The 17041-nt window shown below is 42.1% G+C and overlaps 2 protein-coding genes across 2 annotated transcripts; one reads left to right on the top strand and one right to left on the bottom strand.

Annotated features, from left to right (window-relative positions):
* Positions 1–152: 152 nt before the first annotated feature.
* On the top strand, positions 153–1537 carry LOC117761234 (ATP-dependent 6-phosphofructokinase, muscle type-like). The gene is made up of 7 exons (XM_034584932.1): positions 153–282; positions 382–477; positions 573–665; positions 793–918; positions 1072–1136; positions 1220–1283; positions 1385–1537. The coding sequence occupies exons 1-7, from the start codon at positions 232–234 to the stop codon at positions 1535–1537; spliced, it is 648 nt and encodes a 215-aa protein (XP_034440823.1). The 5' UTR covers positions 153–231.
* espl1 (extra spindle pole bodies like 1, separase) lies at positions 1478–16660 on the bottom strand. The gene is made up of 32 exons (XM_034586177.1): positions 16341–16660; positions 16069–16157; positions 15290–15592; positions 14442–15197; positions 14224–14325; positions 13961–14072; positions 13694–13821; positions 13090–13283; positions 12505–12747; positions 11811–11955; positions 11388–11547; positions 11051–11190; positions 10541–10675; positions 10320–10436; positions 10052–10223; positions 9818–9946; positions 9530–9686; positions 9282–9391; positions 7925–9054; positions 7433–7832; positions 6981–7106; positions 6176–6389; positions 5841–6046; positions 4689–4816; positions 4226–4348; positions 3489–3638; positions 3159–3326; positions 2913–3017; positions 2719–2834; positions 2549–2632; positions 2004–2168; positions 1478–1837 (listed from the first exon to the last, which is right to left on the bottom strand). The coding sequence occupies exons 2-32, from the start codon at positions 16147–16149 to the stop codon at positions 1636–1638; spliced, it is 6501 nt and encodes a 2166-aa protein (XP_034442068.1). The 5' UTR covers positions 16150–16157; positions 16341–16660; the 3' UTR covers positions 1478–1635.
* Between the last annotated feature and the right edge of the window lie 381 nt (positions 16661–17041).

Here is a 17041-nt window from a genome sequence, read left to right as displayed (position 1 = left end):
TGTCAAAGCATGTTTTTGTCTTGACGCCATCTCAGAGGCAAGTCAAAATTGAATATGCTGAAAAAAAAAATTCTGCCAAATTTACATGAAATTATAAAAAAAAGTGTCATTACTCAAAGTCAAACTTTTAAAACACAGTTAAAGCCTCAGGGCTAATGACCTTTTACCCGCAGTTACCTGGCTTTAGTGACAGCTCTGGCCTGTGGCGCTGACTGGGTGTTCATCCCTGAGATGCCTCCAGATGATGGATGGGAGGAGCATCTCTGCAGGAGACTGACAGAAGTACACGTCTTATCCTGCATCATCCTCAGAGACTAACTTTAATCTGGCTTTTTTAAAAGTCTGCCTGTTGATTCTAAAGCTGTTCTCTGTCCCTCTCAGCAAAGAGGTCGCGGCTCCCGTTTGAACGTCATCATTGTGGCAGAGGGAGCGATGGACCGCAGTGGAAAGCCTATTACCTGTGAGCTTGTCAAACATGCGAGTGAAGACAGTGCTCCAACATACTGTACTAAAACATAGGATATACTCTTGTTACAAGAGGAATGCTGCTCATAAATGATCTGTCTGTCCAGCTGGTATCAGAGAGGCTCGGCTTCGACACTCGTACGACCATCCTGGGGCACGTACAAAGAGGTGGAACCCCCTCTGCCTTTGACAGGATCTTGGTAATACTTCATTTTTCTCATATATAAACTCAGCAGTGGGTCTCATCTCTGTTCCATCAACCACACATACATCTATGAGCTTCTCTGAGTGCCAACGTGCTCTCTCTCATGCCTTGACATCATCCAGACGAGCAGGATGGGAGTAGAGGCCGTGATGGCTCTGCTGGAGGCCGCACCAGACACTCCTGCATGTGTGGTCAGCTTGTCTGGGAACATGGCTGTCAGGCTGCCTCTCATGGAGTGTGTGCAAGTGGTGAGTCCATTATTATTCCATACTGTACAAGAAAATAGAGCTTCTTCAGTTTATACAAAATTAGTTAAATTATTGTCCTTAAAATATGTTTAGTATTTTGTTCATTTTCTGATTTAATCCTCTGTTTCCTTTTTGTCTTTTGATCAACTTCAGACTAAAGACGTCACCGTAGCCATGTCTGAAGGGAGGTTTGATGATGCTGTGAGGCTCAGGGGAAAGTGAGGCATGCACGGTTGTGTTATAATTTCAAATTCTCATGTGTTGCATTGAGTCTCACATGTCTGTACATTTCTCACAACAGGAGCTTTGAAAACAACTGGAACACTTACAAAATGCTGGCTCATCTGCACCCCCCAGACACAAAGGTGAGGAACTGCAGTTGTGCCACATACATAAACTGTCTCTGAGTCAGTAATATCAAATCTGTTGTCTCTGCAACAGATTTGTGTCTCTGCAAATTTGTCAGAGTAATATCAATACTGCCGTTCTGAACGTGGGAGCTCCGTGTGCTGGGATGAATGCTGCAGTCCGTTCAGCTGTCAGGATCGGGCTTCTGCCACACACACAAACAAAGAACAAAACGTTAACTTTCATGATAAACAGCTTTACCCTGTTGTAGCATGTCTACACAAACAAGACACTGATCAGCTGTCTCTGCAGTGTGTTTAAATACTGCATAGAGACTGTTTACATCCTGCTTTTGGCTCATCAACCCACCTACTGCAGGTAGACAGGTAAACCGTAGGCCACAGGTGCAGCCCCGATCAGGTGTTTAAGGTTTGTGGCCTGACGCGATGGGCCCATGTGTTCCAGGAGGGGAGCTCCAGGTCCAGCAGCGAACCAGGACTCCAACAAAGCTTTGGTGAAGCGATCAATGTCCCGATCAGTCACATCCCACAGGTTTCCCAAAGCAAACGGGCTAAAGAGAGAAAAAATAAATAGTAATTTACTATTTAAGTCAGTGAATTAATGTTTGTAGGTCAACCAGATCAAGATATAAATCGCCAACTCCATTTGTTAGAAACATTTGTTAACAATGTATCAATTGATCCTTATTCAACTGCACATTAACACAGATATCTCACCAGCCTGCAATGAGGTAATTGAGGATTATGCCTTGTCCCTCCTGGTCCCCACGCACGGCCAGAGCAGCACTACTGCAGCCAAAGAGAAGAGACGCTGCTCTTATCTGCGTCTTCAGGACCGTCTGTCCGTCGAGGAACCGAGCGCCTGCTCCGTGACCCACGTAGCTAAAAGGACCACACGTGCAAAGTTAAACAGGTCATCACATACAATCACTTCATATGGGAGGAAAATGCTCAGGAATATTTGGACTTTAAAACACAAAAACAGTGCTTGTTGAATCTCCTCTGTGGTGTCCCTTTAATCCCCATCAGTATGTAGTTTTCTTCCTTTATATAACTATTCCACAAAGTTTGTTCATTTGATGTGTAGCATATTTTGGTCAAGTGTTTCCCCCAAAATTTGGTAGCATCAATACATTCACAAAAGCACTAAATTCTTCCATAGCCCTGTATTAACAATGTCATTTCTCAACATTAACATGTTTGTGGACTGTAGCCATTGCGTCTCATCTCTTTCAGGATGCATAAGATCATCACAAACTCACATGTACAGATCCTTGTTGGCCACTGCTTCTTCCAGCTGACCCGAGTCAGGAGCAACCCCACACACACCTTCCCAGTCCGGGTTACTTTAAGCAGAACAGTCATGTCATCATTGAGGATGAAACAGCAGTGAAAAAGATCAACCTTGTTTAATTCTGAGTGTTAGCCTTACCTGCTAAACCATTCCTTGAACCTGTCCTGAGAGTTTCCTAAATTGGCATCAGGGTCTAGCACATAGAACGCCTTCTTTGTATCCACACCTTGTGTCAGGACGGATTGAGAGTCATTCTGAAGGGAAAGATTTAAGTAAGAGACGTATATCTACTACTGCACACTACAGATTACATGTGTGGACTTTAATCTTACCACTTTCTGAATGCTCAGTCCAATCAGTGAGTGCAGGGAAGGCATCCGACTGACAGAGTGAGACTTTAAGATGGAGATGCTCTCCCATGGCAACTTCTGAAGGTACTGCAAAGGAGACAGGGCAGATGGCCATACTTTTACACTATTTCGCTCCACAAGGGACGTATTGTAATAGAGCATTAGAGGTCTATTTGACTTTTATGTACAAGTCAGACGACAGGATTTGGTAGAGATGAAATAACCAACCTTGTCCAGGATCAGAACAACATGACCACGGGGCTCGTCTCTAACTGAGGGCCGGGAAAGAGCTGTATGGACGAGCTGGCAACACTCCGCATGCCAGTGTGGAGAAACTCCAAGAGCAAATCTTTGCAATTCTTCTTGAGACAGCAGAGAAGATGCAGACAGCAACGCCTAAAAGAAAAGTCACCAGTTCAGTGTTTGTTTGTTTTGCTGTTCCTGCTCCAGCTGCTATTGAGATCAAGTCAGAATGGAAGGTCGGCTGTTGATGCTCCAGAATCCATCAAGTGAAAAGAATCAGAATAAAAACAAACAAACAAAATAAACCCCACACACCTTCAACATCTCCTCACTGCATGTCACTCCTTTAGCAGACAAGGTTTTGCAAAGGTGCTGGGCCTGATTGAAAAGTTCTGGATCTGAAGAAAGGGGGAGAAGAAAGCTCTTCCAGCATCCGAGCAATCCCTCCATCTCTTTCAACAGTTGCTGGAAGAAAGATGTGAATATGTTTAGACAAGTAAAAGCATAAAGTAATCACTGTGAACTTTCAAGTGACATTTCTTAGTCAAAACAACCAAACTAGAATGATACGTGATTTTTCCCACCAAGATCCATAAATGATCTCGCAATGTTAAAATAACTGACAAAAATGTTTGTATCCACCCCTTAATCTGGATCCGCACCAAAATTGTATTATAATGTTATAACGCATCCTTCCACCAAGGTTCATTATAATCCATCTAGTATTTTGCGTAATCCGTATAACAAATTTAAAAACACAATCTTATTGGCGGAAGTAATAAAAAGCATTACTTCAGGTTTGAGTAAACAGTGTGTTCAAAAAGATGGTTTGCACGTGCAGATCTGTTTCGCCTCACTACATAATCAAATCCACCACTATAATATCAATTCACCCAGGTGCAAGCACACCCGGCTTTTACGGGGAATGGGAAAAGTCCCATGATTGGTTGGTTTACTGCATGTTATGCTCAAAACTAAGAATTAAGAAGTACAACTGCTTAGACCGTTTAAATAGACCAGAGTTTCCCCCCACACGGCTTCTCATCACTTACCTCAACTCGAGAGTCAAGTGCCCTGCGGCCCTCCCACCACTTGGCTTTATCAGACACAGAGCTCACAACCTTCTGTTCCACCTGAATACTGTCCATCTCCTGCACGAGCCAACTAATGGGACGCTGCACAACACAGAGAAAGTTGAATTTTTGTTTCTGGGATGGTGAAGAGCAAATTTGTAACAGAGTAAAATTAAAGAGTCAAACTTAAACTTGTTCCAAATATTATAATAGCATTTTCCGACACTGAATTGGTTTTCGTTACTGAATCTCATATACAGATTATTGTAATTTCACTGAAATTCAACTACAGCTGCATAAGTAACAGCTCACACTATAATTATCTGTTTTCTGATTCTGGCTACAATTTTGCTTGATTTTAAACTGTATTTGCTTAGATAATACTTGTTTGGAAAATAAAATAAAACACTCATCTAGAAATTATATAAACTATTGTCATCACCTTTTGCATAGATGTGGAGATATGAACAGTGACGGGTGCAGATCCTTTCTGGAGACGTGAAAGTATGATGCTGTCGCCCATTTCCCCAGGTTTTACTCCAAGCACAGACATCATGCACACAGTTATCCCTGTACAACAGAGAGGAAGGATATCATGCAATTTATATTTTGTTTTTGCTTAGCTTATTAAGCATGACAGCGTCAACAAATCAGATTCAAGTTATGGGCAAGACCAAAAGTGAACACTCATTAAATTACTCCCAATAAAGTCCATTTCAAACAGAGCAAAAATGTCCATTGAGATCTGGCGTTTGGGTGAGTAAGGGTGCAATCTACATTAATTTCCAGGTCAAATGATGCTTCATCTGTCACAGGAATTTATCAGCTCTGGCTCCGACAGTGATGCAATCATAATATCTGGCACAATGCTGTGATTTGCATCATTAAGCTGCATGTGGCTTTCTACCTTTTACTAATTAGCTGAATTCAATCATGGACAACACCTCTCAGCCCCTACATGATACCGCGGGGGCCCTTAGCAGCAGACTGCTCCCCCCACAGTGCAAGAAGGAACGCTTCCGCAGGTCCTTCATTTCCACACCATCCGGAATGTAAAATAAATGTTGCTCTGGTCAAGTTACTTACACTATTTGCACTATTTTTAAGAGAAAGCAACTTTTTGCACATTTGTTTTACATGTACAAACATTTTATTCTCATGTACAAAACAGATTTTTACTTGCCCATACAATTATCCTGTGTGTATATAATGTACACTCAGCATTATTTTATTTAACTTTAATTCTTTATTTTTAATCTATTGTCCTTTTTATATTTCTTTATTCTTGTTTACCTCATTCTGACCTGCCTGCTGCTGTAATAAGTGAATTTCCCCGGTGTGTAGATCAATAAAGTTTTAGCTCATCTTCACTCCGTTTTCTAGTGAGCTTGCAAAAAATGTGTTTAAAATACTACATACAAGAACTAATTTGGTGTATAAAGGGTACAATTATTGTTACAGTAGTAAGATGAATGATAAACTAGCTTCTCATAATGCATTAGTGACATGCAAACCATGTCTGGACCAAATCAAATATTACAATAAAAATATATCCATTTTGCTACTGAATCCAAGACAGAATTTACAACTTTACCTGTGGGAAGGTGTTGAAGTTGTTGGATAAACTCTTGGCAGAGGTTCTGGGGGAAAGATGAGGAGTCAGCAGTGGGGAAGGAGAAGATGTTCTCCAACTGAATCAACCTCTGTTCAGTAGTACTCTTGGACTCTGTTGAACTGAGCTCATTTAGACTCAGAGCATCGAGCTGGTCCGCAAGTTCACTGGACGACTTTTTCAGCTTTCTATTAGATACAAGGCAACAGAAGAGTTCAGTCATTTTGACACACAACTAGTGATCATACAAGTAAAAGAAGTTGCTCTTGAGTTATCAGATTATGCTCCATTATGCATATCAACAAGTGCGTGCTTACTTGAGACAACTGGCTAAATGCCTGATTGTGCGATGACGGCTCGTGATGGCAAAGGACTCGGCGTGTAGCAGTGCTGTGGTTACAGGATCCTGCTGCCCCAGTGCCAGGGCCAGGAGAGCGCAGAGGGTTGGGTGGAGAGTGGGAGAAGGGAAGTGCTGAAGGTCCAGCCAGGCTGAGCGGAGCAACGACTCAACATCCTCCAGGGACAGATTCTCTGAAAAACGAGGGGGAAAAAAACATTGAGGGAACTGGATAAGGATCTGTGATGAACTGTAAAAAGAATTTTACTCTACAAACCAGCAACATATAAAAAAAAGGCAGGAAAATCTGATATGTTATTGTTACAGTCAGCAATATCACAACATATTCTCATTTAAAACTGGACATTTGCAATGTGAGGTATGGATGTACATGATCTTGCAAAACAATTTATAAATTCCACTTTTGTAATTCCATTACTTTTACATGCATCTATTAATTATCGTAACAGCCTATCCTTTGAAGGTCGCGGGGGAATTGGAGCCAATCCCAGCTGACATTGGGTAAGAGGCTGGGTACACCCCTGATAGGTTGCCAGTGTATTAGAAAGCCGACATAAAGAGACAACCATTCACATTAAGATTCACACCTAATCCCAATCTGCATGCGTTTGGAAGTTGGTGTAAACTCAACACAAAAAGACCCAACTTGCACCTTCTTGCTGTGAGGAGACAGTGCAAACCCCGCACCGCTCCGTACGTTAACATACTACACATCATCCGATATTGGACCATAAAGGCACAGTAACATTGCACAGTAAACTCACCTGGCCTGGTGTCTGAGTAGGGGAGTTGGGTTTGTGGCCCTTCTCTCAGATGACCACTGCTCCTCAGCTCAGACAAACCATCTCGCGGCAGGCGACCACATATATCCCGCCGCAGGATTTCAAAATCTATGTTGGGGGAGAGATAAGTGCGGGATTAGCACTCTAGCATTTATCCACATTTTACAGGATACCGATAAGAATTGTTATTATTGGTCTTGACATTTCATGGCATCCTTCATGTTTTAAAATCAATAACTTAGCTATATCATCCAATTTCCTCCCAGGTTGTTTGTGATATTCTGATACATAATTAAGAACAGTTTTGATTATTATTACAATAACTGAGCTGGGAAGAAATTTGGAGGGGGATCATTGTTGTGAATGTTACTTTAAGTGCCACTTAACTGCGAATGAAAAGTTAAACATTTCAAAATACACACTGATCTCTTTACTTGAAGCAGCATTGTCCTCAGTGTCTGATGTCCTAAGCTCTTCGATGCTCATATCCAGAACTTCATTAGATTCCTCCTCGATGGTCCTCATTTTGTCCAGCTCCTCCATCGTTTCCACCTCTGTCTTGGTCAGCTCCCTTCTGCTTCTACCTCTTCTTGTTGACGCAGGTTGAAGGATCAAACTTTCGTCGTCCTCGGAGGACGTGGCCCTCGGCACTGCAGTGGTTTTTCTACCCTTAGCCTGCCTCTTGGGGAGTTTGCTCTCTGCAGGTGGATCTGGGACTGTTTTAGCACTTTGGGCAGCTCTTCTGGTAGTTGTTCGCTTTTTAGGGGCGTCTGTTTTTTCTTTGGCCTCTGCTTGGGTATTAGCCTCGGAGTCACTCTCATCACTAAACTCCACCTGTATTAAATATCAAAAAAGAAAGATATTTATCATAAAAACACAAACGGTACATTTTTGAAATAACAAACTCGCTCTGATTCGATGCATACCTTAAAACGTGATGTCTTGGTGCGTCTGGGGGCAGCGGGCACTGGCTGGGAAGGTGAAAACTCTTCATACACATAAAACTGTTGCTTCGAGGCAGTTCTTGGTGCTTTCCTCACTGAAGCAGGAGGTTTCACTTTTTGAACAGGAGTGCAAGCCACAGTAGGCACCAATGTGTTGAAGTCGAAAGCGCTGAGCTCCTTAACAGCAGACTTTGACTTAACCATTACTGGTGTCTTGGGAACCAGATCCTTTCCTCTGCTTGAGGAGCTCATCACTTGAATCTTGGGCTTGACAGCCTTGGCCTTTGTTGCCTTCTTTGTTTTGTCAGGAGCATCAGGGATTTTAAGGCAGTCTTTAGGCTTTTTATTCAAGGACAAGGTAGGTAGATTTTTCTGTTCTGATTTCAGCTCTTTGTCTTTCGGTGCATTCCAAGTCCACGCATTTGAGAAGAGCTCCTCTGGGTTGCAACCCTTTTTGGAAGCCAAGGTGATCAATGACACTATGGCTTTGGTTGCCATTAAGCCAGCTCTCACAGGTCTTAGCACAGGAGAGGGTGTGCAATCAACAAATGCTAAACCAGCTTTCAGTATTTTCCATATACCACAAATGTTGTTGAGCCTTGGTTCCAGACAGGCCAGGGACATGTGAAGGTACACACGACCCACTACATCTTGCATCAGGGAGGGTTTATAGGAGCCTTTTGTGGGGCCACAGCGAGGGAAGAGTTTAGCCAATTTTGCCCCAACTTTGGCAGTGATGCTCTCACAGCGGGATAATGTTGCCCATTGAAGCTTCAGACTGACTTTGGGGTCATTGGACTCCACCTTGAGAACCAAATCAGCCTGTGTAGCAGCCCAGCGAGCAGTGGCATGGCCCAGACAGGGCTCCGAGCAGCAGGGGCACTGACAGTCAGATTCATGTGCCAGGGAGGAGAGCCAACGACGTGGTTGGGCCTTGAGAGGTGGCGAGCTGGTCACGTCCCTTACTACAGGTTCTTTAGCAATCCACCTAGTGCTCAGGATGTCTTTAAAATCATCCTCAGGTGAAGGTAGAGGAGGCTGAGGTTTCGCCGCTGGTCGACCTTTCCGGGGTTTGATTTTTACCTCCGTCTTCTGCACCTGATCAGAGAAATCTGAGGAGAAGAAACTTAAGTCAATTATGCAGCTTAAGAAAGTGGCAAAGTGTCAATATGAATGAAGTATGATGCAATAACACTGCCTTACATTCCTAATAAATAAAACCGAAACAATAATACAATATAATGACATTATCACTCTACAACTCCACTCAAAGTCCCTGAAATATTGATTGAATCAGTGCCCAGCACGATTTGAAGTGGTAGCTGTGCATTAAACTGACCTGTGCAGAGGTCCAGAAGGTTTCTGACATTTTCCAAATCAGTACTACTTTCTTCTCTCTCCCCCTGCATCAGCTCCAACTCCGCTTTCATCACCAGCAGCTCAGCACATCTAAAGTAATGACAAAGGAAGGAATTCAATCAAAAAGCTTCCTCAAAATGTGATACATTGAAATCTAACAAACAAACTAGCTTTAAGACCCTGCTTCACAAAATCATTTTTACCTATAAACCCTGTTCATGTACTTACTGGCTGAGTGCCTGCAACTTTATGGCCAGTTTAAGAGCTTCTAGGCATTGGAGCCTGGCATCATTGATGGCCCCACAGCTGCTCCTAACAGAAACCATCTTCATGGAGCAGTTTAACACCTCTGAGAGCAGCTGCCATTTCAGCACCAGGTTATCTCCTGCTCGTGGACCAAGAGAGAGACACAGTCAGGGACTGAGGAACTGAAATAGCTCAGGGCATTAAAAGAAGAATAAAATAAATGAAGTTAGTTTTTATGAATTGTTGAATGAATGTGTGTGAAAAATGTACCTTGGTCGATAAAGCGCACATCCGAGCTGGTGCCATGAGACCCATACAGGCCTTTCCCCACTAAAGTGACCAGCAGGCTGCAGAGAAGCTTCAGTCCTTCATACAGAGCAGTGTCAGGGCTATTTATACCTGAGAAAGGCAAACATAGGTCAATACCTAGTTATAGGAATTTTAAAATATAGAAAATTCAAATACAAAGCCAGCTGTTAAAGTGGAGAAAATTCTTGTGCTCACCATGTTCAGTGATACGTCCGCGCTCAGCCTGTGGCAGTGCAGCTGTGTCCAAACTGAGGTAGGAGCTGCAGGTCTGCAGAGCCCGAGCACGAAGCAGGTACCAACTTTTCGACTGTCTCTGCTCATTCACCTCTTTAAGCACCTCGCACAGATAAGGCACTCCAAGACCCACCTGAAATATCATCAAAGAGGAGAGGAGCAAAACTGAGCTGCAAAACAGCAGTAATCCAATAATATAAAAAATGCTGCTAGCAGATGTGTTACCTACCTGTCCTGTGCTGTAGTAGTACTGAGCTTTCAACAGCAGGGGCAGCATAGAGAGGGAAGAAGTTCCCTCATTGGTGGTTTCTGAGGCAAGACTTTTTTCTGCTTGCTCTAACTGGGCCTAAAACCACAAGTTAGATTAGGGAATAATACTCATTTACTTGAAAAATAAATATAAAATCAAATCAGTCCCATTATAGAATAACCCTTACAAAACTGCCTTACCAAAGCGAGTTCAGGGGCACCCATATCCAGTAGGAGGCTGGCTGAGTGACAGAGGGAGCTGGCACAACCATGTGTGTCAGAGAGTTGACGTGAAAGTCCAATTGTGAGTTGGTAAGCTTCCAAAGTCTTTAAAGGCTGCATGAGAGAAGAGAGACATTTGATTAATACACAGATACTATAATTACCAATGAAGTGAACACAAGTTAAAACAACCTAACCCCAGTATATAATCATGAAATACAGCTGACACACCTTTACAGTACAGTAAAAACCAAATTTATTAAATTCTTAATAGATCTGTGTATATTTTTATCAACATCTAGGGAGAAAGGATGATGACATGAGTCAATTTATTAAAATTATCTTAAGACAAAAATCTATATCCCTAATCTGTGATGCTTTATGAAGTGAGTGAGGTACTTTGATACAAGATCTAAATCTAGTTGGAGCTAAAGAGAGAACCAAAAAAACAATCAAGTGATTATCTAGATTTATATCTTGAATCGTTACCTTTCCCATTAGTCTGAAGAGAGCTGCAGCCAGAGCAATGGAGGTGCAGGTCTGTTTGGGGCTCCTGACAGAAGGCAGATCTGGACTCTGCAGAAGAGCAGACCACTCACCCAGAGCTCTTTCCAAAGGTTGGCACAATTCTTAAGAAAGAAAAAAATGATGTGTATTAATTACACAGTGAGACAGCAAGTGATAAACAATTATCTAGTTTAGACCGTCCAATGGTACATGTTGGGGATTAATTCTGGAGCATAATAACAGGTATAACATTTACCATGATACTGGTGATTAGATTAAGAGTCAGACAATGCATAGTATAGAAACAAATGGTTCCTACTGTTTTCTGCAGCCAGGTTGAAATGCAGGCCTTCATAGAGCAGAATGCTGTCCTCTGTTTTCTGCTTGTCTTCATAGTCAAAATCATTGGTTCCTATGGGATTGGCCACACATCTTTTCTGGTTACGCAACTCGCGCAATTTGATGTCCTTCTCAATGGCCTGGCAAAAAACACAATGCATTGCCATCAGTGTAGGTACCACTTAAATCCATCTTTTAGTTGTTTACCTAATCCAGACACAATTCTAATCATTGAGACAAAAGCATATATGTGTACAGATGCCTTTCTCTGTTTTTGATTTTGGACATAATTGATACAACACAAACAAGCTAGAAAACCTAAACACAACAATTGAACATCCTATTCATGTAACAAAACAAAAACAGTGATTCCTGAATATATGTGCAGAGATTCAGCGCTAACCTCCTGAAGATTCTTCTCAAGAGTGCAGACAAAGAGCCAAAGAGAAGCATGGGCCTTGTCATCTTTTAGTCTTTCAGCGTTCTCTGCAGTCACAGATTCTTCTTCCAGTAGCCGCAAAGCTTCATGGGTAAAATCAACTGCAGAGCTGTGTAGTTAAAGAGAAACATAATAAACACAGTGAGAGGTTAGTGGGCTTCCTCCAGTTTTGGTCCAGAATAACTTTCCCAATTACCAGTACAAAACAAGGTTGTACCCAAACCATTGCTCAGGTACCAGGTCTAATATATTTACCTCACCCTCACATTTACTGTGTAAACCCCATTCACACTAATAAAGATTGTTGTTGCAAGTTCTTTCAACACATAAGTTGCATTAGCAGCTTTAGTTTCATAAACTTAGTGGATAAATCAGTGTTTAATACATGTATTTAGTTTGACATAAAATTATGGTTTTCCTAAGTTTAGCTCTTTCAACCACTTGATTTCTTGCTTATTTCTTTTAGACTAGTCTGGTAGTTTGTATATTTCTTTCAAATGCCACCAAATTCACGAAGAACAGGCAGCAGGTTACGTAAATCTAACAGTGATCATAACATCAAATTGATATTCACATTGACTACTGGAAAACCAAATGCATTTTTCTCTGTTAAGAAACACTATTCCTTGTAAATGTGGATGTCAACGAAAGCTCCTACCAATCAGTCTGTTCACTGAAATCCTGGAAACACACAACTTGGGCCATTTCACAGAGGTAGACAGCACGTAGGTGGGTGTGGGAGCTCTCCTCATGGCAGATGTCCAACAGGTCACAAAGTGTGTTATAACGTTCCTGGGCAGTGTCACTTGCCACCTCCTTATAGGCACGTAGCTCTTCCTCCAAAAGGCAGAGCATCACTTTCTCATCAGGGACGTCGGGACCAAAACCATCACGTAACGTCCTGTTAAAGGACAAGCAAACACTTGTAAGTTTCCCTACTTATGAATAAAACTAAAATTCAAAAACCTAACTTTTAACACAACAGAGGACCTAGCTATTACATATCTGGTCAGGAATTATTTGCAGACTTTAATTTTAATACTGTACATTACCACATATTCTAGAGGTGGGGAAATGAATCGCTTCTAGGACCTGAACAGTACTGACGTTTACTTTGTTTGTACCCTGATACAGTAAAGGCTGAAGATGCAGCACACAAGTCTAAACTGAACCAATGTCAAATCAATGTGGAGATTGGAATCGAACTTGTGTGGTGCCAAGAGATTCCCCCCCCTATCCGTACCTGAGTCTGATGTCCTCCTCAGAGTTACGTGCTGCATCAGTCTTGGTTTTCACCCACAGGGAGACTGGTTCAGCCATATGAGTGGGAATGTTATCCCCCAGGGCTTTCAGCCACAGAATCACCCAGTCGAGTGCTCGCTCCAATTGTCCAGCCCGCCGAGAAGTCTGCACAGCCAGCATGAAGGGTCGGCACAACTAGATGATGATAATAATCGCCATTAAGAATTAAAAGTGGTGAAAACAATGACTATAATCATTTTGGTTTGCTTCTCTCCAAGAATATTCTAGAATTAGTTACCTCTGCCAAGGCAGTTATGTTTTCATCTGTGTTTGTTTGTTGGTTAGCAGGATTACAATAATAATAATTCATAGATCTTGAAAACAAAAAAATTAGGCATTTTTAGGGGGTTGATAGTTATGAGTTAGTGCAATTTGGTGCAGATCCAAAATTCAAAATCAGGATGTGTGAATTTATATGTGGTTTCATAAGGGGACTGTTGGGCCTTTGCAGAGGTATCAACTCTAGTGAGTACTCTTCAAGTTAAGACATGATATGCTGTGAAATGTGATGCACAATAGGTCAAAAACATGATTAAGGAGTTTACCCGATCAACAGAGAGTGAGACGGGGCAACTCTTGCAAAGATCCTTGCAGAGGATCTCAACTAGCGTGAAGGCCTGGTCATAGAGACGTCGGTTGTACAATCCACACACTAAGTTGCTCACAGCTATCACTGCAATACACATAGCGAGCACAAATGAAAAAATGAAACACATTAAATGTCTATATTTTAAGTGTAACTAGCAATTAATGGGAGCATTCCAGAACCTTGAATATGACCCAACAAGATTAATAAAGTAGAGTACAACCACCTGCTTTGATGTGAAGACTGTCACTTGGCAGCTTGCGCACCTCAGTCATCATCTGCCCAGCTGTGGCTTGGCAGTACAGCAGCACTCGGTCCAGTATGTCACCGTTCTCCAGCTAAAACAACAAATCACAAATCAGAACTTAAGTCTAAATCTAAGAACATTTAAACTGTTGCAACAAGTAAGTGTGAAAACATGCGCTTCATTCCCATTTTTAGCATCAGCATTACTGTCATAAAATCTGATGGGACAGATGTTATCCTCACCTGTGATGCAAGCATGCTCTCATAAGCATATACAAAGCCTTGGTAAATACTGTAACAAAGGGTCTGTTGCAGTCGGCTGCCCTCAGTCTGGCATGTCAGATTCTGTAAACATAAAAAGGAGCCACAAATTACAAATCTCTACAAGTTCTCAAAAAATAAATGGTGGTGTAAGAGAATAATACAATGGTATCATTTTACTGGTAAGTAACTATCCTCACCTTTTTCAACATTTTTAATATCTGCTCTTGATACTCCTCCAGGAATGAAAACCAAGCCAGGAGCAGAGGACCACTTAATCCCTTGTTGTGGCCAGTCTCGACAGCCCACACCACAAGTCCACACCCTTCCACAACTGCATGAGCTTCTTGTTCTCCCAGGTCGGCAGAGAGAGACCTCAAAGCTCGAGCACAGTTTGTCAAAACCTGGCCACTCTCCTCACCAGCCTTCATTGTTGAATGAACTTCTACAGCCCACCTGCCAAGCAACAGAGCTGTACACTGACAGTCAGCAGAGACGTCTCGGACCTCTCTCTCAATATCATTCAGGAAGGTGGAAGCCAGATCGTAGTGTCCCGCCTTACAAAGCACCCGAACAGCAACTAGCAGGATTTCAAAAACCACATATACGCTTAATTTCTTAATAAACTGCTTTGACCCTTCCCCCTTGCAGCCTTGACCTCCAGTCTGGCATCTGTTGAAAAGCAAGCGCAATTCCTGGAGCAGAAAAGAGGCATCCTCTTTGGTCACCGCTCCAGAGGCCCTCTCAAACTCAGCGATGGCATCCTCTGTGTATATGGGAGCTTTGGAGAAGGAGGGAGTTGTACTTTCTGTGTCGAACAACAGGAGGAAGCTCAGAGCTTGCATCTGGCAGTGGAGTTTTTCTTGAGGAGTTAGGGTCTTCTTGTCTTTGTTAGCAGATAGTCCATTCCAGAGCACCGAGAAACAGCTCCGCAAAAGAACAGAGTAGTCCTCACCCTAAAGACCATATAAATCTTGTTAAAGCTGATTGTAATGACACAATCATGCAGTGTGTATATGGGAGCACCGGTGTTAAAGGTAATACATACCTGCTGTGCTGTAGTAAGCCTGCTGTAAACCAACCCAGACACATAGCTGCACAGGCTGTGAGCTTCTAGGGAGCTCAGCTTCTTGACGATATGGAAAATGATCTTTTCCATGTACAGCGGACAGCTCTGAGGAATAAGTGCTGGAGAAATGTCATAGCCATGAAGGGCACACTCCACCAGCTTCACCAGCAGACTGACATGGTCCCGGTCAGGGCATCCAACTCCAAGTTCCTGGTTACAGGCTCTGATGATCCGGTCACACAGCGTGCGACCCTGAAGGCCTGGCTTACTCTTCACATAATTCTGCAAAATGTAAACAACGCTGGTTTAGATTCTCTACTTAATAGTAAGGTGAAAGAACATGTATAGAAAACATGTATAATATCTAATATAACAATTGGACTACCTGGAGGTAGTTAATCCTTGGTTAAAATTAGCACTTTAGTCCTAAACTAGTAAAACAACATGAACTTGTATTACAAGTGGTTCATGTTGTTAAAGATGTGATAAATTAGCTGTAGCCGCTTCAAAGCTATTGAACAGTTTATCTTTTACAAGTGTGTTAATACGGTTTATGCATTATCTGTAAATAAGACTATTGTATCTTCTGTAAATAGTTATTTGCTGATGCTGCTACAATTGTTGTTTTTCATACTATATTTTTAAACTTGTATAGAGATTTATCTCGGAGAGAGAAGCATCTGATTATTTCACTGTACTCGAGTACGATGACAATAAAGACCTTTGACTGTATAAAGTTGACTGAGTGTTATGCTAACCTCGAGCTCCTGGAGCAAACGCTCCGTCTCCTCCACGGAAGCAGTCCGCTTGATGAACTCGTCCACCTTTAAGCATTTCATGTCGCAGGCTGTGGACGACACGTTAGTCAGGAGTTAGCCATTTTATCTTTGAGCTTCCACAAAGCGAAGTAGCTCAGCTGTCAGACGACATCAGCGACAACGTCCAGCACGATATGAAGGCAGCTAGCGTTGACGTCGGCTAACGTTAACATCGGCTAACCTCACTACAGGCAGCGTTAACTGCCACTTACCTGGAGCGGGAGACCCTCCGTAGAGAAACCTTTATTCACAGCAGATAACACGGACAACCGATATCCACACGGACATAGATTGTACCGCTTTATTAAAATGTAAAGAATAAAATCCTCAACAACTGCACGGCTCGCGCACTCTTTTTTGAAAGGCGTCCGTTAACCAATCCGACAAGACATCCGGTTTTATACGGAAGTTCAACGGACCTGTGGGTAATGTAGTTTCTTTGCCATGTACGAGTGCCCGTTCAGGTTCAGAACCACTGACCCACGTTTGAAAACCAGTGTGTTGAAACAACATGTTAGAAAATAAACGTTTGCATCTTTATCAGAAACATGGCTTCACATAATATCTCCCAGAAACAACAGGCTGGAAATTCAAGTAAAAATTATGCTTCCTTAATTTTGCTCAATTAATAGTACAACAGTTTTTCCATAAAAATATATGTAACTCAAATACCTAAAGCAAATTACCAAGGTTACAGAATGAACCATTTCAGAGTATGTTGATTATTACTGATGCAGCATCATTTTATGTTACTGCTATACGGTGGGGTCCATTTTAATGTTATTATAGATAGATAGATAGATAGATAGATAGATAGATAGATAGATAGATAGATAGATACATAGATAGATGGATAGATAGATAGATAGATAGATAGATAGATAGATACATAGATAGATGGATAGATAGATAG

This window comes from Hippoglossus hippoglossus, chromosome 5 (assembly GCF_009819705.1).
Source record: "Hippoglossus hippoglossus isolate fHipHip1 chromosome 5, fHipHip1.pri, whole genome shotgun sequence".
Taxonomy (NCBI): domain Eukaryota; kingdom Metazoa; phylum Chordata; class Actinopteri; order Pleuronectiformes; family Pleuronectidae; genus Hippoglossus; species Hippoglossus hippoglossus.
The sequence above is the reverse complement of the archived record's forward strand: the minus strand, read 5'-3'. Positions and strand labels throughout refer to the sequence as shown.

Bases quoted from the DNA above. Each gene is read 5' to 3' on its own strand.
- LOC117761234 (XM_034584932.1), top strand. From the start codon at position 232: ATGCCTCCAGATGATGGATGGGAGGAGCATCTCTGCAGGAGACTGACA. The intron at 478-572 runs GCGAGTGAAGAC...CTGTCTGTCCAG, and splicing joins CCTGTGAGCTTGTCAAACAT to CTGGTATCAGAGAGGCTCGG. The intron at 666-792 runs GTAATACTTCAT...GACATCATCCAG, and splicing joins CTGCCTTTGACAGGATCTTG to ACGAGCAGGATGGGAGTAGA.
- espl1 (XM_034586177.1), bottom strand. From the start codon at position 16,149: ATGAAATGCTTAAAGGTGGACGAGTTCATCAAGCGGACTGCTTCCGTG. The intron at 13,284-13,693 runs GTAAACTCCTTA...ATCATCATCTAG, and splicing joins TCTCACTCTCTGTTGATCGG to TTGTGCCGACCCTTCATGCT. The intron at 7,107-7,432 runs GTAAAGAGATCA...CCCCCAACATAG, and splicing joins TGAGGACAATGCTGCTTCAA to ATTTTGAAATCCTGCGGCGG.